The sequence below is a fragment of the Buceros rhinoceros genome, unplaced genomic scaffold, assembly GCF_000710305.1.
Source record: "Buceros rhinoceros silvestris isolate BGI_N320 unplaced genomic scaffold, ASM71030v1 scaffold15339, whole genome shotgun sequence".
NCBI classification, from domain to species: Eukaryota; Metazoa; Chordata; class Aves; order Bucerotiformes; family Bucerotidae; genus Buceros; species Buceros rhinoceros.
This window is the reverse complement of record NW_010431109.1, coordinates 68,888-93,501: the sequence shown is the minus strand read 5'-3', so window position 1 is coordinate 93,501 and position 24,614 is coordinate 68,888. Positions and strand designations below refer to the sequence as shown.

Sequence of the window (24,614 nt, the reverse complement as noted above, 5' to 3'; positions counted from 1 at the left end):
CTTTCCCTAATAAATAGTTGGGTATGGAATAAATTTGTTTTCTTCTCCTGTGACCAGATACTCTTAAAAGAGAAGTGCAAACATAACTGTATTACACCACCCATATGGCTTAAGCATTAGACTGTAGCTTGCCATTTTATACCATACAAACAGTTTTTAGTATAATGCCTTTTTAGTATAAAGGTTGTATTGTACTGTTCAGCTTTGCAGTACCAATCTGTTGTTGTTAATAGGGTTTTAGTGACATACTTCAGCTGAGAAAAGCTAGTAAGTCTTTGCTTCATAGAAATAACCGGAAACAATTAGAGGTCAGGCGTTTTTTCTCACGTGATCACTAGTCAAAATACTTCAATTAAGAATTTAGTAATTAACATAAGGAAAAAATTAAAAGGTGTGTTTATTTCCCAGTCTTATTTGGTGGCATGTGGCAGCAGTGTTTTCTCAACCATAATTTTTGGTCCAGGTATTTGTATCTTCTTCCCTTTATAGTCTGAATAAACAGTGTAGCTCCATTTATAACGCTGGATAAGCTGAGCTGGAGTATCCATCCTTGGAGTTACTCAAAACCTGACTAAACATGGTCCTGGGCAGTGTGCTGTACTTGACTCTGCTTTGTGCAGAGGATTGGATGAGACGATCTCCAGAGGACCCTTCCAACCTCAGCTAGCCTACAGTTTCATAAAGCAGGTCTGTAGCAGTTAAGAAATAAGTTTTTAAGGGCCATCTTGGATCAATGCATATTTGTGTAAATTATATCTGGTTGGCCTTAAGTACCTAAAATTATATATATCCACAAGTCCTCCTCCAAATAAAATTTTCTTTAAGAAATTGTATTTGTATTTTGTGTGAACATCCAGCAAACCTAACTTGACTATTCATGTCATGCTATGCCTTGATGAAAAATATTTTGCTCTTATATTAGTGGGGCATTATTTTGCTGTGGTATTTTCTCCAGCTTTTAGCAAAATGAAATAATTTGTGGGTTACTTGCATAGGTTTACATTTAAGACCACTGATTGAAAGACTTGGTAACATTTGCATGGAAAAGATACTTCCTTTGAAGGCTACCAACAATGACATCTTGGGCTCCTTTGCAGAGAGAAAACACCTGTGTGACTTGAGTGTGTAAAAAGTTGTGCATGCAAAATGTGATTTGCAGCTGTGCTTTTAAGTCAAGTGTCTTGGCAATTGTATTGGAGTATGTTGATAGACATCCCCCTCTGAGAGCATGTGCGTTACATATGTGTGAGTGCAGTCCTTCAAGGCAATACGTGAACTCTGGTCTCCTGTACTTATACTCGTATCGAAGCATTTTAAAGCAAAGAGTGACTGTGGTCTTGTCTCAGTTATTCTTTGAATACCTTCGCTGATGGAGAATGCCAGAACTGGAACATGAAAGAAGATCTCAGCTGCTCCCTATACAGGCAGGTGCTCAGGTGTAACCTTGCGAGAAGTGTGCAGCTATTGCCTTCTACTGAATGTAAATGTTAGTAGAGTTCTGGGATTAGTAAACTCTAGAAAAAATTTTTCTTCTGGTATGCATCTGGAATAGTCTTCACCACATAGGAGCAGTGATGATAAAAAAGGGAAGCTGTTGTTTTCCCCTTAGAGCTCAAATTTGATAGTGGGTGTATAGCTATGCATTTAATGTCCAAATACAAAAGCCTTTGAATATTGCAGAAGTGGAAGCTGTTAAGTGCCTGAAACAAAAGGGTGTTGTCTGATGAAACATTAAAGCTGTTCATGATGGCATCTTACACTGGCAGGATTGTAGCTTGCCCTGGTTTTGATTGGAAAGAATGTGTGTAAATTCATAAAGCTAAGCCGATAGGAGCATGGCATGTCATGTTTTGTCACAGATGAAACTCCTTTGCTGACTTGCAGCATGGAATTGCTAAGCTCTGAAATACAGAGAGTTCATACACAAAATGAACGTGAAACAGCAGCAAATATATTGCCTGGTGTGTATGGCGAAAAAGAAGCCAGTAACAGGAAATAATTCTATTCTTCTTACTTAATTTGGAAAAGCTGTGATGGATTCTGCAAGTGACTTAATCTTTTTATTTATTTTCTCCCCTCTGGGTTCTTAATTGTCTTTCTTGTTCTATATTGACATTGAAATCATTGCCCCTGCCATAGCCACATCTTCTGTCTGGGCTTTCCTTTCTTCAGAATAACACTGGTAAAGTGTTATACTGGATAACTGAACACTAGCACAGGTGCCATCAGATCACTCTTCCTGAGAATGCTGTGGTATTTTGTTTTTTCTTAAAGTTCTCTGTCACTGTCTTTCTATAATCTTCTATAGAAAGATGATGCAAAGTAATGGAGCTAACTTCTTACACATGTTAAAAATAAAAGCATTTCCTCCCAGTTCCCTATATTTATTCTCATGTTTTGCAAGATAAGAGCAAACAAATTTTGGGGTTTTTTTTGTTTGTTTGTTTGGTTTTTCCCCATTCCATTTCGACTTGTAAAATGCATGCCGGTGATAGGAGGACCAGTTATCCGCATCAATCATCAGTAATTTTCTGGTAGTTATATCAGTTTTCTTCAGGGTTTTGGATGATATTTGGGTTATATCCTTTTGTTGCTACTGTATTTCATTCCCTTCATAATAGCAGACTAGCATGAAAAGTTCTTAGGTGAAGTAAAGGCAGGGGGGAAGAGAGACATACTGAAATTTGAATGCTTGGCAGTCTTCTCTGTCTTACTTGCCAGGCCTTGGTTTTCATCCTCTGAAACTCTTCCCTGAAGTCTTAATTCAAGACTCCTTGTCTGAGGACAGATAATATTTTTCTCCTCTTTTTATAGCACAAATGATTGTTCTCAGTGTTTTATTGCTTGTTTTCACTATGTTTTCAATTAAATGTGGGCTTCAGTAAAAGATTCCATTAAATACTGCATTTTAAAGATGCCTTTTTTAAAAACAAAATGCTGAAAACTGCTTCAAGCTTTTAGTTGTGTATATTACTTGGATGTTGCTAAAAGATGCATACTTGTTGTCTAATGCATTGTGACCAATGCCACATTGAGGATGACGCATTTTTGGGTCTCCCCTTAAGAAAGAATTTTTGAAAAAATTGGTACCCCTACTCAAGTTACTGTGCCGAGAAAGAAGCGCTGTGTTCCACCTGCCACTGAAAAGTAGCTTTCTGATCAAACTTGTACTTCTCTAGAAACATTTTTCGCTTTATAATAATATTTCTTATGCTGATTCGGGTATGGCCAGTACTTAAGATTTGAAAATATGGTGATACTTTGCAATATCTGTAGCATATCCTGAATATAAAAGTGACGTGATAAATGCAAATAAGAAAAAACCCACCCAATTGAATGTTAGGACAGTAAAAACAAAATGGAGAGTTTTAGCAAATAGGTTTTGTATTTGAGGCCCTTGAAGAAGTCTTTTGTTAAACTGTTGGGGGTTTTTTTGTAAAATATTTCTCTAACCCATTTAAAACCCAGGCTTGATCAAAGTAAGGAGAAAGGATGATGAAAATGTATTTTAAAGTCTTAAGTAGCCACATCTCGTTTCAAATTAAAGTGATAGAAAGAAGAAATGTACACCGGCAACTGCTTTGAAACAGTGATGTGGCTTGTATGAATGCAAAGATGTAGCTTGGATGAAAGTCTCTGGTGTAGAGCTCTGTATTCATAACCATATATGAATGCGCTTGTATTTCAAGGAAAATGTTGGGATAATCACTCTCAGACGAACGGTTTTAATAAAGAAAATGCTCCAAGAATTCAAGGGCATTGAAAGATATGCTATATCATCATGAAATACTGAAAAAATGAAAGGTTAGAAGGGAAATATAATAATATGAAAGAAAATTATTATGTATTCATATTTGTAGCTGAGAACTACAAGGGCAGGATATAATTTAACCTTGGAGAACATTCAAAATTAATGTGTATGATGATAGGCAGTTCAGGATGCCTCATGATGATGGTATGTAGAATACATCTTCAACTCTTTGGTTTCTAGATCTTTATCTGTTTAGGGTCTAAAGTACAAGGGAAGAGAGAGTGGTTTGCCTCACTTGTGTCAACTCATTACAGTCACCAGCTGCCAAACTGGCTTCACTCGCCTTGATTATAGTGCTTGTTAATGGGGAAATGAAAATAATAGGGGATCATGAAAAAAGTGCTGCCCTGATATACAGGGGGATACAAGCTAAGCTCGAATGAAACAAATGCAGATTTACTAAACTGTTCTTTGTTACATAGCTTGTGTCTTTGTTACACATCTGTCTCTTCCTAAAGTAAGAATTAGATTTTGCTGGTGCATGTGATGCATGTATATGCTGAAGGAAAGTTCATGTGAATAATATTTAAGCATACAAGCTTCCAGGCTTTTGGAATGAATGTGTTATATACATTTCCTCAACACTTGTTTAATAAAATAATGTGCATATTAAACTCTGAGTATTAGTAATTAGTAATAAATTATATTCATAAATTAAGTTAAATTTTTTATGCAAGCTTATTAGTATAGAAGACTACTTAGTTTTTAAAGTAATAATTAACTTTACTAAAACTAATGAATAGAGAGGTGAGGTTTAGGATTATCAAATTCCTAAATATTAAGTATTCACAAAGCGACCATAGGCATACCTGTGTGAAGTAATCTGACCTGAAGAAGTCACTCATAGACTCTCATCATCTGTCACACTCAGCACTGAAATTTGGCTTCCTGGTTGGTATCTTGGAGCAGAAGTGTAATTTTTCAATATTAGAGTGATGGTAGTCAAAGCTAGATCAAGCTAGGCATGAACTTTTTTTCATTCTCATTTCTCTGATATTATTTTTCTCATTGGTTTTCTCTTTAAATGAATATAAAACTTCTTCAAATGCAATCAAAAGTTTATTTCCATTAGGAGATAAATCATTGCCGATTTTGTTACAAACAGACTTATGGGTCGAAAGGCCATATGTGTATGCTCTGTTTTTGAAAGCTTTGCCCTTCAGTATTGAGGTGAAGTATTTATCTGAAGTATTAGTCTGGATATAAGAGAAATTTCTAACAAGGCAAGAACAGAAAAAGCTAACATTTTTAGTTTTACTATTTTGGGCAAGAGAGGAAGACTGTTTAAGTTTTTATTTAATGATTTCAAGTGGAGCACCTGATATGTACAGGTTAGATTCTGATAGACCAAATAATTGCAGCATAGTGTTTTATACCTGAGAGGATCACCTTACCGAGTCTGTAGAGTTTGTCAGCTTTTTGATTAGTTTCAGCTTCTGTCTCAACCAGTTTGTTATTCTTGTGTTCGAACCATTTGTGCTTTAAGACAAGGAGAAATTTAAATACTATCAACCAGAAAGAAGCTGTTATAGAACAAACATAGCTTTAATTAATTATCTAAACACCTCTGTGTTTCTAAATTTACTTTATATGTTCACTTGATGGCTGTCTAATTATATGTAATTTTCCACAGATATATTCTACTAATGAGTCTTCAGGATCGAAACGAAAAGCTTTTCTATAAAGTGCTGACTTCTGACATCGAAAGGTTCATGCCTATTGTGTATACTCCCACTGTGGGACTGGCTTGCCAACAATACGGTTTAGCATTTCGGAGGCCAAGGTATGTAAGTTTATACTTCAAATAAAAGTAGTTGTATCTTGTTTTCCTCTTGGCAGATTTCTGCAGGGTTTTTGCTAACATAGCTGAATGTAAGCTAAAGCTGCAATAATTGAGATAATTCAAACTACATTTTTGGTCTACATTAAACAATAATTTCTATTGCATTAAAAAGGCAAATGGTTGTTTTAATTGTATTAAAACATGGGTACATTTTAATCTCATTAACTGACTCTTTTGGAATCTTAGCCTCATGTTACAAGACCAGAGAAGAATGGATCCTTAGTTTTGTCTTAGCGACCTGAAAAGCATAGACTTCCACCTATATATTCATATTATAGTCTGCATACATATTAATTTTATATATGTATGTATAAAATACCTAAGGATGCATTATATATGTACCTACAGATATCTTAAAAATAATCAGTATTCATCAAAAAGCCTGTCTCACTGCTTAATAACTTGTTGTTTCATAGGTTGGTTACTGGAGTGCTTTTATTCTGTATGCAGTGTCTGTGTATATTTATAGAGTGACAAGGATGTGGTGTGAAAGAAGGATAGGTGCTTCTGTTTCACTCTGCCCCTTGAACATCAGCCCACAGAATATGAGATTTATAGTGGTTGCTGTTTGAGAACCTTGTGTATACCAGTGCCTTCAAGTACAAACTGGAACACTTTGGAACCTTCTGTACAATTTTCTGGCAAAGGAAGAGATAAATGAGCTGTGTGTGCATAGCTCTGTTAACAGAAATAGTTTTTTTACAGTCAAGGCATTGATCAAAAGTAAGAAGCTTGCGGGATTATAGGGAACAAATGACTGCTCAGACATTCTTCAACAGGATATATTTGAAGGAGAAGACTTATGCGTTCATGGTTTTGTTGTTAATGTAAAAATAATTTTGGCATAGCGACTGACAGAATGAGTCAGGACCATCTGGCCAACTGTAGAAAACAAGAATTTCCACTTCTATACACATTACAAAGTTCAAAAAGACCTCAAGAATGCTTACTTAAACCTGTTTAACGATCTGTGGCTTTTAGGTGCCTCCCCTAGCAAAAGAAGTCATCTTCTTTTTTTCCCCTTGGTATTTAACCATCATGGACATTTTATTGGCCTTCCAGGAAGTGCTAAATGTGTCTGGAAATGAAATCTTTGCCTAAGCTGGTCTCTTTGCCCCTTGTTTTGATATCCATTGCTGTATAAGATAGTGCTCAAGGAGAACCTCTGCCCGTGCATGTACTTTCCACTTTCTCCCCGGATCTGTGGAGAAAAAAACTCCTGTTAAATTAGACAACAGTTCATCTGAATTAGTCTGGAACTGGTGAGACACAGCTTGCAACAGTAATCAAAACAACTCACCAGTCCCCTTTAGAGACTTTCAGACTCCTGAACTCCATTCTTCAGTTTGATTCTAAGCGCACTCAAGACATGGAGGAAAAATTATTTGAGAGGCAGGGACATGGCAAAATGTTGAAATGTTTCTTCTCCTTTTTTTTTCACGTGGTGGAATTTTTTGTCTGCAGAGGACATACACAGATGCCCTAAATCTTTCTCCTCTAGCTATTAAGCCTAAAGCAAGGCGTAATAGCAGTAATATGTATTTTGTGCAGACTTTGGAGTAGCAAGCTGAACTTTCTCAACTCAGCAAATAACTGCAGTATAAAACTACTGGTGTGTACAAATAACATTGTACTAACTTTCTACGTTCTCTGTGGATTTTCCTCTGTTCTCCTTGAAAAACATTGTTATTCTGGCACATGGATAGTGAACTTCCATTCTGATGCTATATTTAGCTATTCTGAACGGTGACAGTGATAATCCAAGTGGTCATTGAGTGTCCTGATATTTGCATGTTCTTAAAAGTATGATTTGATTTACCAATATCAGAATGAACTCTGATATTGGTATCTTCCAAAAAAGCATTCATTTCCTTATTGAAAATAAGCCAATTCAAGACAGATTATACTACTTAGATAATTTATTTCCCATATTGTTTAACTTATATATATAGCTTCACAAGACATTCCATAATATGGTATATCACACTGTGTTTTTTTTACTGCAGTTGAGCTGCTAATGAATGAATGTTTTAAACAACATTCAGTCATGTTTTAACTGATGTGTCTTTTGGTGTTCTGCTGTTGTATTCTTGAGCTACTGAAGTCAGCCTTAGCCATGTTCATCTGTCTGCTGCTTTTCCAACTACATGTGAGCTCTGTATACGTGGCTGACTGGCTGGGGAGATGTGGAAGACATTTATAAAAGTCTATTTTATTTCTAGTCCTGCTAAACTGCCTCACTACTTTCAAATAAATGTTTTAATCACTCATTAAAGTGACTGAAAAACATATACAAGCTGCTTCCTGGTAAGGATCTCAAGATTTTTTTTTTTTCTTAAGAACAAAATATGATCTGCCAAGTTGGATGTTTGCTCTTCGCCGTAAAATTGCCAAATGTTGTGTTAATATTATCTCACTACCTGCTCCTATCTCCCCACATGACCCAGCTGATGCCAGTGTTCATTAACAGTCTTGGAGGAAAGGACTGTAAAGAGTTTCCCCTTTGACAGACTCTTTGCTGCTTAAGATATATCTATACTTTGTGAACTTCCACTGCACTCTGTTCCAGAGATCTGTTTTTTTCCTAAAGAAAACCTTTTCTAAATTATTCCAAAACCAACTGTGCAAAGCAGTTAACCTAATTTGGTTTGAAATTATATTCTACGGTGTGACAGATTTAGTATTAAGCTTTATGTACCAGTATCCCTCATAAATGGCAGCTGCTGTGAGCTGAACTCACAGGGCAGAATAAAATCGACATTTAATTTAACACAGAAGAAGAAAAGGAGAAAAAGATATAAAATTTATTCCAGTCTATACATTCTCATGGTTTTTGTTGATTTTTTTCAGTTTTTATAATTCAGTAAAAAGGTATGATCTTATCATGCCTTAAAAAAAAAGTCATCTGTAAGAACTGTGTGTATCTGTTTTATGTTGATATCTAAATGCTGTCTTTACTGATAAATTAATGTTTTTCTTTCAGATTTTTTTTATTTCAGAGTATTTTTATTACTGTTTTTTTACCACAGCTCAGAAAATTTTTGATATTTCATCATTAAGCAAAGATCCTATTATAAACAGACTCATTTATCTAAGTAAATAAGTTAAAATTACCCAGTTACTGCAGATCATATTTATCACACTGGAAGTTGAAAGGCAATGTCTTACTATTCAGTTTAAATATGTAAGGGTTTTTTTTATATTCAGCTGGATTTCTTTATGTTGTGAAGTGATTTTGAAGCTCATGACCTAGGTCTTCAGGCAAGAAATAATGGAAATTTATTTAGAGTTAAAGAAATAGGTGTCTCATGGGTTCGTTAAATGAGATCATCTTCTGTGACTACCTTACATGTCTCTAGAAGACTGTATGGGCTCACATGATGTGTTTGCAGTTATAGAAGAACACTGTGGCTCAGGCGAGACGTTTTCCTTCTGAAATGGTATTTTGCAATTACAGAATAAACAGCCATGGCTGACCAGCTGACCATCTGGTTAAGCCACATTTCTCAAGAACCAAATGCAAAGTAATTTGACTCACTGGTTTGAAGCCCGTCTGGATAATTGACAGTTGTTCATAAAATTAAGACAAAACTGCATTACTTGCTGTGAATATCCAGTTTAAAATCCACCAGTTTAATGAATAAATGCATTATTCTAGAAATAAACAGTACAGATCCTATAGCAAATCTTTAACGTGCACCACAGAGTTACAGAAACATAATTTAGAAGACTGGTCTCTAGTGTTCCTCACAACCATTGAGGGGGATGAGGAAAGAAAGAGGCTCCTCCAGGGGTAGGTCAGAGAAGGAATTTGGACCTCTACAGATCAAAGCTTTAAAGGCTTAGGCTGAGAATGTAGTGGAGTAGTGGTTTTACTGCAGTGATCACGCTATCATTAAGAACATTATCACAGAATCTCTACTAGGTCACTTTTTGATGCAGAGTTTCTATCCATTGTTTAAAAATAAATTCCTAAACTAAAAAATTCATCGGTTGCACAGTGTGTGTGTATATATATATGACAACGTTTGCTGACTTACCCAAGAAACAATCCATTTCTGTAAATGGATTTCTAAAATACAACAGTTCTTTCAGATGCTTTATTCATCCAAAAAGAATAAATATGGGAAAGCTCAATGGAAATTTCCTCTAAGAATCCAAAATCAACTTTTTACATTGTATAGAGAACACCCAGGAGTTTTAAGTTTCTCGTGTAAAGTCAGCATTCGGAGGAAAGGAAAAATTGCCAAGTATTGCTATGCCGAAGACTTTGGATGTTGTTAAAATGTTAGGTGACTGTTTATGTATTTCCTTTCCTAGAAGGAAAAGCCATTTCAAACAGAATAAGAACAGAGCAAGCCCTGGTAACTACTGCAGCCACACAGGCATGGCAGAGTTCCTCTGAAATAACTTCCCGGTGCAGTCACGCTCTGTCATGCTGACTAGGAACTGTTTTTAAAGCAGCTGTATTGAATCTGATGCTGCATATTGAAGATACAGATGCAGTCTCTTAAAAGGCAAAGTGTCAACCATAGCCTTGAAATTATTTTTCTTTTCTTTTTTTTTTTTACATATAGAAGCAGATTTTGTTCAGCATACTGTTCTCATAGAAATTTTTCTGTAATAATTCTTTCAATTCTGTCTTTTTTTTTTCTTCTTTTCCTTCCCCACAAATGACTAGACATTGCGCATCTATTCACCCCAAGTCTGAGAAAGATTATGGTTTGACTTGACTTTTAATAAGTGTTGTAAAAATGTGTTCGCTTTAGCTCTTTTAATATTTTTAGAGAGCACTTGGAATGTTAACAATCTTTAGTATCAGATTTTCAGAAGGCAATTTATTATGCTAAATACTCAGTTTGCACAAACTAATATTATACCAGGTTGCCGCCTCATTGAAGTGTGTGACTGACTCAGCACATGCAAACTTGAGATCAGTTCCTTTCCTCATATTCCTCAAAGGGAATGTATTTATTTACATTTATTGTATGTATTTATATTTAGAGTGTTTCAGATGCACTGTGTTGAATGCAGGTGCTGTGAGTGTGAGTTCTTTTTTTGTTGACTTAGTAATGCTGAGATTGTCAACTGCAAGATAGCATCACTTTCTAATGAAGAAACTGAATCAGAGAACAGGGAAATATTTATCTACAAAATATTAGACCTTGGCAGCAGAAGTTGCAGTCTGTTTGCCAGCACAAGGTTGATCCTGTGGTACACTTAATAATTGTTTGTGTGGTTCTTTTTTTTTTAATGAGGCTTTCATTGGAGTCTGGGTTTTTCTTAATTCCATTGGATGCCTTTTACATCCAAGTCTCTTCAGAAACTAGATTTGGCTTACAGGAGGCCCAAATCTTGTCAAGTACTCCTAGATCACATGAGCCAAGAAAGTTCAGTTGCTGGTGCTTTGTTGTGACTCCGTCTCACGCCCAAATACATGCTCTTTTCTTGATCAAGACCAGAAGGTCTGGATTCATCTGATCTAATATCTCCACCAGTATAACTGCTCCCTTAGATTTTTTTTTTTCAGCATATCCAGGTGTTTTTTTCCCAGGCAAAACTCAAATATATATTTTTAGAGACTTTATTAGTCTGATTATTAATATGGGTATTTATCTTAGTATCTTCTTTTAATTAAAATGAATTACTGTGTAACATAAAATTATGTTAAAATATATAAAGCAATAGTTAGAGTGATTTTTCCTAGTATTTTTTCTCTGAAAACTATGCAGAATTTTCATCTGAAAGTGAAAAAAAGAAAGTGTGGGGGTCTTTTAAGTGATCTCTTGTAAGGACTTGATCATTAGGGCAGTCTCTGAAATGAAAATGTGTTGAAATATAGACATAAAATACAGCAAAATGCTTCTTTGAAAACAGCATGTTGGAGTTCCGTTTTCCATCAGACACTGGCATGGGTTGTGTATATTAACACAGCTCATGTGGCAAGTTCTTCTGAAACATTTTGACGGAGAATTAGCATAACTGTAGCATTTCTTCTCATTTTAGACAGTCTCTTATTGACTTCAAAAGCCTGACGATGATGGCACTTGCAGCCTCTCACCAAGCACTTTTGAAATACATGTTGGTTTGTCATTTTCACTTTTGCCTCTTGGAGAGATGACACTTTCCAGGGAGCTTTTAATCTCGTTTGGTTTGGGGTTTTTTTGATGATGTTGGTTTTTTTGTTTTCTTTTGTTTTTGTAAAGCCTCTCCTGTGAATTCAAGCACCATGATGCCTTGTGACACCCAGTAATTCTACACTTTGGCATGATTCTGATCTGCTCTGTTACCTTCATCAAGCTAAAACTTAGCTTAGCGTGCCGTTGCTTCCTTGGCTCAAAAGTAAGGCTAATAGATTCTCCTAGCATAACATTTGCCTTGCTCTGAAAAGTTGGAAAAGGAGAATTGACACAGTATGAGAGTGTGGAATTCCTGTCTTCTCCTAGACTGTCCTCTAGAAACACACTATGCTAGAATGGAGACCAAGGTGTGTTCAACTTGGTCTGTCAGCAGCTGGTAATGCTGCCTGCAGGGAAAGGTGTGAGAAACTTGCGTAGAAGATGTCAGTTGGTCTCATTTTGGCCTTACAGTGCTTTGTAAATGTTAAGCTAATTTCTCAGAGAAATAGTTGAATGAAAAAAATTAGGTCTTGATTTTTGAAAACATTAGGATATTCTTTAGGTTCTTTGTAGGTAGACATCTGGTCTCCCTTCAACTGTGTTAAGTTCACTGCTTTTGGTAATATTTTTCAATGTTTTGGTAATATTTTGGCATTTAGTTACAGTGTGAATTTTTCTCTTTTTTTTAAAGTAGCACCTTAAAATACTGAGTAATTAGTCTGTGCTAAACCAAGAATGTATAGTCCTGACCTAGTGTTATGAAATATACTGTCCTCCATGTGGTGTTATTTTTTGTATGTACCTCATGCATGTAGGTTTTGCCTACAGCATTAGTGGAAAGGGATGGTGTTTACAGAAGTCACACTTCAAGCTATTTTTTGATTTAGTCTTGTTTGGGTTTGAGCTTTACTTATTATTAGCATCTTTCTACTCTCATGAGCAGCCAGCATGATTTCTTACACAGGTAATGTTCTAGGGGCTTTTCATCATGGTCATAAAAGCTTATCCTATACACATCACAAGCATGGAATTTCTGGCTTTCAGACCTAATTTCGTACCTCTTGACGATGCATTGCTTTGTTTTTTCTGGAGGGAATACATCTGGGCTGTGGGCAGGAGGAAATGAGGCCATCCCTACTCAAAACATGACTCTCAGAATGTTTGGCAGCAGCCAATGTTCACTTTCACCCTGCTCTTAGCACAGTCTTCTGAGGAAGACAGCTGCAGCCTCGGGGCTCTTCTACATACATCCTTGGTGGTTTCTGTGCAAGAGTGCCGAAATTAGAGTACTGGCCATGCTTGTGGCTCTGTTTCCTTGTCCATTTCCTTCACACAGTCCTGGGTATTTCCAGGGGATCCCTGTCCTCATTTGGTTTGTACTGTTACTTTTTACACATTTCCACTATCTCTTCTGTGAGGTTAGAACAGAAAGTTCTCGCTCCTCTGTAAATTTGGAGGACTCTAATTTATCTTTTCAAGGGCATCTGCACTCTGAGCCAATGGGAACATGCACTTCTATGGGTTTTGGCATATATTATTATCTTTGTTGCAGTGCATCCTACTGAGACAAAGACTTTTCTTACTGATGATTTTCACCACATGGGAGGGACAGTTTGTGTGAGAGTTGTTAGTGCAGTGCTTACTAGACCCTCCTCACTTGGTTTGTGAAAACACTCATCTTGTAGATCTACGTGCAGAAGGCTGGACAGAAAGTACATGATCCCAAGTTAAATGTCTTTACTCTGACTAATCTTTTCTCTCTAGGGCCAATACTACATAAAATGTAGACTATATCCTTTTCAACAAATAAAGTATACATCACTGCATTTAAAAAATAGTGGTATTCTTCTGGCAGGTTATAGTTTCGTACAATAATTAGGACTTGTACCAATATATAACCACGTTACTCATCAATGTCTTCCTTTTCTCCTGAAGCTTTAGAAAGATTTTGACTCTACGCCAGCCCACAATATTTCCTTCTGGTTGCAAGTTTCCAGCAGTACATTCCTTAATGAAATGTACTTTAAGAGCAGAGATTTTCTTTAGTTTTCACACCTTGGCTTGGCCAAATACTTTTGCAAAACACTAAAGTATCAGGTATGGGAGAGATCTACTTATTGGCTCTGTTCTACTCTACTCAAGCAATATTTATCTTCCAAAATTTTCCCTTCGTGAAACAGCCTCTGTCAACCTGCCAGATTTACCCCTAATCATCAACATCTTTTGGCCCCCAAAGCAAACCTCTTAAGAGTCATTTGCTTCAGTAAGAGAGCCATAACCTTCCTTATTTCAACACCTTTTCAAGGACAGACTTTCAAATCCACATAATGTCTGCAAACGGATGTTACTTCATCTTTAACTCCTGTGCAAAGTTATAGATGTAGTTGCCTCCCTTCTGGACTGAGGGACTTTGGACAGCCCTGAAGTTGTGGCCTGCAGTTGACAGTAATTTGCATGTTGCATCCACCCATCCATTCCAGTGGACTGGAACTGTGCACTATGCTAGCACTCATCTAGGACAACACAGACAAATGACAGCTTGTGCCACGTGAACAAACAGGATGGTCCAAGGCATTTTCAGGTGTCTGATGAGCCTTTGGAACAGGAACTTGAATTTTCAGATTCTTTTTTCCAGAGAATGTGAATTCCTGTGTGGAAGATCCTAATAATGTCAGATCCTCTAAGACAGTGCTCAGAGTGAGACACAGCACTGATGCTGGTGGCTCCAGCATAAAGCAGGTGATAATTTTGGTTTTTAAGATCTGAATCCGTTGTCTTGGACGTTTGAACTCTTTTTCAGTTAGTGGTCTTCAGTGTATTGATGTCAGCTTTACACCGAAGTGTCTCAAACCCTCAGCATTTGGAGTGGCTTTCAGGGGAAGAACAGATTCATTTTAATCTTTAGAAGCATACGTAATAATAATAAATAAGTTACTGCCATCAATCACAGTTGCCCCATATTTTGCTCCAGGGCTCTGGCCACCACATCACTGCCTGTGATTTCTGTGCTAGTGTACTTCTAGGCTTCTCTCTAGAGCAATGCAATTGATTTGCTGTATTTGTAACCAAATACAGACAGAAACTTTAAAATTAGAAACTTCTTTATCTGAGTAGAGTAGATGATTTCTTTTTTGGTGAAAACAGGTTAGGAACAGATGAGAAGCCACAGCTTATTTATTAAGGCTGTTATGCTCACCTTCAGTGTCAGGTGAAGAAGACTTACAAGACATATACTATCTTGTGGTGTGCTGAGACATCTAAGGGACTCTCAGAGAGGGGAACAGTTTGCATGGGTGCTATGAAGTAGCTGAAATGAAATTGCTTTCTGTCAATAAGTGTTATTTTCCTGGTTTGAGTCAGAACAGCACTAATTCTGTTCAGTGATTACACTTCCCAGCTCAGTCTCTGCTCAGTGGCTGCACTGTCCGAAGTTAACGGCACAGTTCTGCAGACACTGTCTGCTCCTAGAGGTGATAACGCTTGATGTTTGCAGTTACTGCCAGGGACTGGTGTGCAGAAAGGCTCTTGCTCACCCTTGCTCCTGTGAGACCAAGGTCACTGCTGAATCTTCTAAGTGACTGCATTTCTGAAGTTAACAGTGTATTTTTGTGATAGAGCTTCATCTTCACAGTCACTACCAGGGACTGGGATGCAGAAAGGCTCTGGCTTATACTTGCTCCTGTGCAGACCAAGGTCACTGCTAAATCCTGTGTGTGTGCCACGGGGGGGGTGCAGTAAGTGAGAGGCTGCACCTGTGGGGAGGAGCGGACAGGACAGGTGACCCTGGACTGACCAGCAAGGTGTTCCATCCCATAGGCATCATATTCAGTGCAAAGCTGAGGGACCACAAGGGTCAAGCTCTCTTCTTCAATGGCCAGTGTCCGAGGAGAACTCAGGCTGTTCTGCCTTCCTAGCTTCCTGAATCCAGTTCCAGAATCCAGCTCCTGCATCTGGTTCCCATCTGCTGATGAGCCCAGCCTGGGCCTGCCCCAGTGTCTGCCCACAGCATCAGTGGTGATGATCAGGGGGGTTGGGTTCAGCATTGGTATTGTGTATATTTGTATATATTTCATTTTATTGTTGTTATTTACATTAGAGCAGTTTTAGTTTTCTCTTCCAATCCATAAGTCTGTCTCCCTTACTCCCTTCCCCTTTGGGAAGGGAGAGGGGTTGACAGAAAGCATCTGTCACTTGTCTAGTGGCTGGCTCAGCCTTAACCCATAACAGTTATTCACTGCACAAGTGGAGTCAGCTGATGGTTCTCAAACACCGCCTGTGACTGCCGAGTGTTTCTATACCAGACACTGGTGCTAACGGCTATGTAACATCTATGTTGAATTTGCTGTTGCTGAGGAGTTACAAAGTTGTTTGCTTTTTAGATGGCAGTTCTTCAGGTTTTATAAAAGTGCCTATTCTGAAACCCCCCTAGAGGAGGTAGCGCTCCCCAGGGCAAGCAGTGCAGGAGTTGCTTAGTAGGATGCATTTACACACAGAGGGGCACTTAGGGGAAGAAAACCTGCTCCATTTCTGTAGTTGTTAGCTGTTCTTGGAGACAAGAGCACTCACAGGCTATCCTCTCGCTCTTCCACGTGCTATTGAAACTTGCAATTCATCGCTTGGAGGTACTAAGAAAAAAGTGTGTGCTTTTTTGATTCCTTCCTAGGGCTACGCTGTGGAAGAGAAAGGGCTTGCTTCCAGGTATCAATGGGATAAAAAAGAAATGGTATTACTTGTAAATTACTTGTAAATTACTATTTACAAGTAGGTATCATCATCAGCAAGGGTGTACAAGTTGGCTACATAAGCAAGTAGCAAAGAGCTGTTACAGGTGACTGATAAGCATTTAGTGGTGGTGGTCTGGGTTTTTTATTTAAATATTAAGATCTTAGAAGTAGAGGAATCCTGCTCTCTCCTTATATGCAGTGAGTTTTATCCCAGTCCCCAGTAATTCCCGTTGCTACCTCCTGATGTTGCAAAATGAGACACCAGTAGTAGTTCAGATGAGACACCATTGACTTACAATGCTTTATTAGGTCATTCTGTGTATATTCCAGCCCATGCCCAGAGGATATGTTCCTGTAGGGGTGTGCTTACATTGGAATTTCTTCAGCTCTTGTTTTCTGTACATTTGTTGCACGTCCTTTGGCACCACCCAAATCCCCTGCTTGCACATTCAGCAGCTTTTCTGTTCAAAATACTCTCATTACTCAGCAGTCCAACACTGTGTCATAGTTGCACTTTCAATACAAGATATAGTAGCTTTTTTTGGTTTTTCCTGTAAATGTATTTGGTGAAGTCCAAAAGAGGAAGGAAAAACCCCAGTGAAATCACTCTTAACTTTGCAGTAGCTTGGATATTCTAACATCATAGTTTTCTCTCTCTGTCTAGAAGTAGGAGAGGATAAGATAGGATAGGATAAATAGTCAGGCCTTAAAATAGAAAATTTAAAGTGAAGAGAAGGTATAAAAATTTTCAGCCTTTAAGAATGTAATGGGATGATTGTGTGTTTTAATATATCTTTTGTTTCTCTCTATTTATGGCTGGGTGCTTTTTAGTCAGGGAGATTTTTTCATGGTGCTTTTGAGAACAGCTATATGCCACTGCTGATATGAGGCTTCTGAAAAAGGCAAGAGACAAAAGTTCTTGGGTAGAAATAAACCCTTTTATTTCTTGCATGGCCTTTTCATCCTTCTTAGCGAAGTTTTATAGATTTATACAACTGTTTTCTTATATGTGCTGCTCAGTAAAAAGTGTCAGCAGCGTGGATTATAATAAACTTAAAAAGTCCAGGTCACAATAACTTTACCAAATCTAGTATTAATGTAGTGTAATTTGCAGTTGCAATATAAAGTAGCATTAACATAATGTAATTTGCAGCTGGGTGGAGAAAGGTTAGCAGGGTGTCTGTCATCCTTGCCACTGCTCTCTGAATTAAGTGGTGGCATTGCAAAGCAGTTCTGCTTTGTATAAGGACCTTCTTCTGCTGATGATATTAAGTGATTAAACCACATGCAGGAAAACCAGTGTTTTTTAGAAAACAGCTGAAGTGTACAAGAGACTGCTGGAAGCACAGATCAAATAGAACGGTAAGAATTTGTATAAACCAAACAAAGCAAGTCATTACTGTAAGAAAAGCAAGGACTTCTAGCCAGAGACAGGCATTGATAGGGAAGGCACAAATCAATTGGCAGAAATAAGGGATCTACTGCAGGGAACTATTTAATGAGAAATATTAAAAAAGGAAAGCTTCAGTTTGTGCTGAATGAGAACCTGTGCCTTTGGCACAAAGATGGTCAAAAGCCAGTTTGCATTTTTGCCTCTTTATTCCCAAGGCAACTATATTTGACTTGAATTTGTGTTTAGTCTTGAGGAATTCTGAAGACCTCACAACTTTGTTTCAGAGTACTCTAGAATAAGGAAATTAACTACTGTTTGGGGCTCTTTGGTGAGTGTTTCATCTAAGGGAACAGCTTACTGTTGCTGAGATGAAGCTCTAATGTAGCTTACTTACAGAGATACAGCAGCAGCTTTACTTTACAGAGTTCACCGTATTATGGCTCTTTCTTATATTAGCAGGTGTATTTTTGTTTTACCTTTTCTCCTGGAGTTCTTCTTTGGATTTATCATAAGCATGAATGTACTGGTTTGCTGCACTGTATGTTGAGTGACAGGTTGTTCATGCTACTTGTTTTAGGCAACAGTATATCTTCGAGAGTTTTCCTTAGCCATCCAGGACGAGCTTCTTAAACATGACATGTAGGTGTCTGCTTCTGAAACTGAAAACACAGAACACAGTTTGTTTTCTGTTCAATTAATTAATGGTGTGTTGTTTTCTTTTTCACAAATAACTAGAATACAAGCATGGGGGATTTGTAATTCTCAAGTAAATAGGAGATCTAAAAAGATTTCAGTTTAGTTTCCTATTTCTGTTCCCTGCAAGCAATGTACCTGTTTCTATTTTCAGTTTACCACTTCACATGGAATGTAAAAATACTCCAGCGCACACACTGGAATGAGATTCTTCTTGAGGATGGTTGTAGTCTCAGTCATGTGATGGGTGGTTGGTACATTGCATTCAAGCTTTACATTGAAACAAACGTCATCTTCGAAAGCTGACTTTAGGTATGGCCTATAGACTTTGAAAGGCTATGTCCTCAGAAAAGCCTGTGCCGCTTTTTGACAATGGACTTGAGCCTATGAGTCCCTTAAACTGGTAGGAAGCCCGCAAAAAACATTTCAGAAACAATTCTACTGCTAGCTGATGCTTTTTGAATGCCTCCGTCACCCCATGAGACTGCTTCTAAGACTCCTTGCTATGTCCATTCCATATCCTGTTCTGCTTTGTTTCATATAGGTATTTAGTAAAGGCTAGCAATAATATTAGCCATTTGTGTTAGCCAATATCATGGCATGCTGCATTTTATTCCCAAAATGTTAGATATGGGGTCGTGTCTAAATTTATACAAAAAGGAGGAAAAGTACAAGTCCATTTGCCTCTTTTTTTATGACAGTGAGCCAGATACATTGCAGGTGTTTCATGCTTAAAATCTTACCTTTCCATCTAGAAAATTTTTTTCCCAAATTTTACAATAAAAGCTTCTAGTAACTTTTAATTGAGTCAGAAAATCACTAGTTTATTCTTAAATATATTAAATTCCCTATAATTAAATATGCATTATATAGATAATATAAATATACATTTCCTGGGTTTTCCTGATAAAGTTTTAATATTCACTTTTTCGTGAGTGAACTTCAGGCAACTGGTATGTTGGAACTTTGTTAACATCAGATAGCATAGTCTTAAAAATAATCAAAATAGTCATATGTGCCTCTTGGTTTCTCTGTCTGAGACAGAGCTGGACCCGCTGATAAAGCTGTTGTTGGGCACAACCCTAGAAATTTTGTCTGTTTCATACATTCATGCATGTTGTAAATTTAACAGGAAATAAGAGCAGGAATATTGCTGTGGATCAGGTTGTTTGCATTTTTAATTTTAAGACTTATATTTTTGAAAATGGAAAATATAGGCATTAAATGGTGGAAATTATTGTAGTTTTGCTATAAGTATAGTAATTGTAACAAATTGGTTAAAATTGAGAGGCCAAATGGAAACAATAAAAGTTGGGTGTAGGATGGATGTACAGCCAAACCTTCTTATGCCAGAGACCTAATACCACAACACATTTTTGGAGTTCAAACTAAATTGATATATATTTTGACCAGTTCTTGTAACATTCCATTGAATTTTCTAAAACATTTTAGCTTAAGATCTGTGTTTGAAAATTATTCAAATTTTAACTAAGACTCTAACCTAGGACATCACTGTTATTATACACTATTTAAAGATGAATGTCTCAATAAGTCAAACGCTTCTTTTTTTTGATTGTTTGGCATGTAGTCAGGCTTGGTTTGGGTTTTTAGAAAGTTTTTATGGATCTATGTAGCTGAAGAAAAACGTTGTTAAAGCTACTTCAGTTTTCAAGTTTAGTAAGAAATTTGCCAAATGGTCTAGTCAAGTATTCAATGACGCCAACCACTAAAATAAGAACAAAAGGAAAGTCAACAAAATGCATTTTTATTGCCTTTTTATAAAAAATGTTTTGCTTTCAAATGCTGATCCTTCATGAAAATAGGTAGCTAAAAGCTTCATGCTGTATGTCTTGCTCAAATTTCCTGTTATTTATCACTGAAAATTCATGTTTTCTTGTGGCCTGGATATGGGTAATGTAAAAGCAGGTGAGCAGTTGGATGAAAGGATGAGTAAGGATGGTGTGTGCGTGGATGCGTATGCCCTAGCATCTGTCAAAATGGGTGAGAGTGCCGCGGGGTGCCAGGGCTTACATGCTCGGGGCATGAGAAGCTGAACAAAATATCATCCATGCGAACTCCCTTCTCCAAACCCCATTTTGCAGTACTTTAGTTTTCCAGGTCGTTTAGTGGTGGCTCAGGTCCAGGAAGTCTGAGCCGCAGGTCTTGCGTGAGGAAGGTTGCAGACCCAGACTGGGGCAGGGGCAGAGCAGAAGGTGGGTGCATACAGACTTTGTTGGGATCTTCCCACTGTCTTCCTGGTGCCTGATCCTGTGGTGAGCACCGCACTGAGGCACTTTGGTTGGCACTGATGGGCTCCTCTGTTTAAACAGCACTTGAGTTCAATGCAAGCCTATCAATTTTTATTTTGTTTGCAACTGAGTCAAATATTTAAATTAAAGTTTAAGCAGAGAACAGTTTGAATGTAATTTCTGTGAATGATAGGAATATATTCTATGAAATAACTGAGACTGAGTATTTGCTTTCTTTTCAACTCAAATTGCATTATTTTTAATCTCTTCTACTGTTTTAGTAATTGTAGGCACTAAACTCATGCTAAACCTATATTCAATTCTATTAAAAGTTTCTAAGGAAGAAAATTCCCATTTTGTAAGGATTTAAAAATGGCTCCAATAACTTCTTTGCTGTCTCTGTTCCTCCTCTTGCTCAAAGTAATGCTGGTGATTTGAAGACTTGTTTGGTTTTCTCCAAGATTAAATAGTTTGAGTTTATTTTAAAATGTGCAGGTGATAAATTGTGAACTGTACTTTTTCAGTGTTATGCCCACCTTAATATGCTAAAATGCAGGAGACTTCTTTTCAGTCACTATCTGCTGATACAATTTCCACTGAAAGCAGGAATAGGTTTCTGCATATGTTTGGAGAGGAGCACCATCCAAAAAAACATTTGATCTTAGGAACAGCAAACTCCACTAAAACAGCTAATTTATTTTTACTGCCAACACTCTGTACTAAAAACTAGAGAAAATTTGGAGTCTGTACCAAATTTTTACCTCAGGGAAAGCCTGAGGAACACAAAATAACTGCTTTAGCTGACCATCCTCGGGAAGGGAGCTTGGGTGGGCTCATCTCCAGTGGTCCCACATAACCTCGATGATGCTGTGATCTCTGTGCCATTGGGATATGTGTCTCAGAAGTGTCACCAAATGCTGTACACAGACAGCTCAAGCCTGGGTGAAGGAGCTCTGCTCTGTGCCCAGATGCTCACTGGCAATCTTGCGTGATAAGTTTTCGCGTCAGCCTGTGTGACTTCTGACTTCTTGTTACCTCTTAGCACTGCAGCTCCTTGCATCAGGAACTGACCTGTCACTGTGACATAAATTGAGCCATTTCTTTGGTTCCTTTTCAGCAGATAAGGCCAGCTCTGCAAGTGGAAGATAGTGTCTCTTAACAAAAGTGACTTCATTGAAGTGGAAGTTGAGTAGGATATGCTGTAAGAAGCAGCATTTTTAATAAGTCCTCGCTTTTGTCCTTGTTAATGGTTAATGAGAGCAAATGGTGGTGATTTAAAGGTCAATGAAAACTAGCTTAAAGGATGCTATTGTGTAAATACTGGAAGTCTTCCATGTTCCACTGAGCCAGGGCAACACAAGTTGTTGAAGTAAATAGGACAGCGATCTCTCTTGTTTGACTACTTCACAGTTTAAATAACATTTAAAAGGTTTTTTAAAAAAACATCATTAGCATTGCAAGATTCCTAGTAGATACACGGTTGATGTTATTTGTGGATGGTTCTTTCTGCAGTTAATACTAACATAAAATAATAAAAACATGATAGCTATGCAAGCAGCACAGTGGGTTATTTTTTATCTTAAAAATGAATGGATCTGGCTGTGGTAAACCATTCTCTCATTCACAATCTTCAAATAGTTCTATTTGTGTCTATTAGAGTGTAAGTAATTATGTTATTTATTGAGCAACTGTCAGAAGAATTTGAGTAGCTTCTGGCGTAAACCTGCTCTGGCTCTTAAAGCGCAGTATTTCTCAAAGTCTGTCTTTTCCCTTTCAAACAAACACATCCCATTGAATTGCCCATATGTGGTTAAGCAACAGTACGTAAAAGCTGATTGTGTAGATGAATGATACTTTAGGGATATGGTTAAATCAACAAATTAATGTTTAAAGAAGTTAATAAAAAGAAGGTACAATTTGATCTACCCTGTTGCTGTGTGGAAAGGATGCATTATTACAGTCTGAATATTTAGATCATAAAATGTTGTGCTGTTTGCTTTTGTAAATAAAGGAGGTGAGGTACCAGTTAAAAGACTGTTATCTAGATATACAATAATAAGTATTTTGTGTAACTGATGCAAAAATGCTGCAATGACAAAGTTGATGAAGTGTTGTTTTTACAATGAAGTATTCTTAATTTGCATCTGAAACAGTTTGAGGAGCACATTATGGTTTCCAAAACGAAGTAGAGACTGAGATTATTAGTAAAGCTACAAGCTATAATTGCTTTATGTACCAGGTAAAGTTGGTTTTAAAGTTTTGTTGTGTAAAGCTTGCAATTTATTATTCAGATTATTTATCAATGTTTTGTGTTGAATAAGAGCAGTAGAGGAATTATTTCATTATGTTGCTTTTTGTTCTATAAAGGTCTGACTTCTTTGCCCAGTTCTACAACAGTTTACCAGACTGGGATTCTGACAAAAAGAAAGGAAAATGTTTCAAGCAATTAAGGTTCCTTTTGCAAAAGTCTTTATTCACTTAAAGTACCAGTGTAGAGATTACATGCTTTGGGAGCAAGAATCAGGCTCTCAGAGGGCTGGGAGATCCAGACTTCTTGGAGAAAAGTGATAGGACAGTGCAGAGGTTTTTTCTCTCTTCCTTTCTTATTTGCCTTCAGGCTGTACTGCTCTGGGCAGCTCACCGTTTTTTTACTCTCATTTGCTCTGTTGTGTTACAAATTATAAAATATATGCTGTATGCAAGCTCTGGAGCCTGTTTCAGATGCAGAAGGGCAGATGGGGCAACATCTCTGTAATCTGTCCCCTGTCTGAGGTTGGATCAAGAGTGTTACAGCTTGCTGCATTGCGGATTACTGAATGGCAGCCCTTGGTGTCCCACTTCCCTAATCCCATGCAGGGTGAAAGACAGAATGTGCTGAGACCTGAAGTCAGCTCTCTGGGCAGTCCTGGCTGTATTTGAAAATTCACCTACTCCAGCTGGGTTGTGACATTTTGCCAGCTAAGACTGATGGAAGTAAAACACAAGCTGTGACCAAAGGGGGTCCATCTGGAAGTTTCTCCAACCCATGGGTTTGTTTGAACCAGCTCTTCTGACTACAGTGCTACCTGGACGAAGCTCTCTGAAGCAAACAATGTCTATCATCAAAGCAACAAGGCAGAGCCATGGACTCTGGTTGAACATCTTGGGCAGGCCTCAGCATAGTGCAGACAATGTATTTACTTTTGTTCTTGGATGTGCAGCATCTTAAGTAGCTTCCTACCCCAGCTGTCTTTTTTTTAGGTTTTATTACTATCATCATCATTATTATTTATTTTTAAATGTTTTAACATCTATGCTAAAAAATCCCACAGCATCTGAATCTTTGTGTCACTAAAGTTATGTGCCTTTTACTCCTCCAAACCCTATCTTTTCTTTTTTGAAACCTCATTCCCCTGAGATTGTATTTTCAAATGCCAGGCTTACAGCTGATATTTTTGGGGTTAGTTTCCTATCTTTTCTGCTCTTAAGGGTAATTCTGTAAGTGCCCTGAACTTACTTGTCTCTGCTATGTAGATGTTATTTTTAACTCTACTAAGTGTTGAAGCACTGTACTTACTAACAGGGATTATTAAGCAGCTTTGGTGGATTTGGGCTTGTGAAAGAGTGCTACACAGGCTGACAGCAGTGGATGAAGACTGCCATGAAACAGGGTTTTCAGTAGGAATTCATGAAATAGGACTAAATGCATGTTTAAGATTGAATGTTCAGACCGCTTGACATTAGCATTTCCTATTTACAGTGATTATAAACACTGTATTTTTGTCTGCTTTAATTATTTCCCT

At 37.5% G+C, this 24,614-nt stretch overlaps 1 protein-coding gene across 1 annotated transcript in view; it reads left to right on the top strand.

The window, feature by feature from the left end:
* The window catches only part of LOC104499765 (NADP-dependent malic enzyme-like), a gene marked incomplete at its 3' end in the record, with an annotated part of 91,200 nt that overhangs the window by 2,000 nt on the left and 64,586 nt on the right, over nucleotides 1-24,614 (top strand). Inside the window, exon 2 of the mRNA XM_010143318.1 lies at nucleotides 5,445-5,594. Coding sequence (XP_010141620.1) covers nucleotides 5,445-5,594 — 150 coding nt within the window. The remainder of the gene's footprint in view (nucleotides 1-5,444; nucleotides 5,595-24,614) is intronic.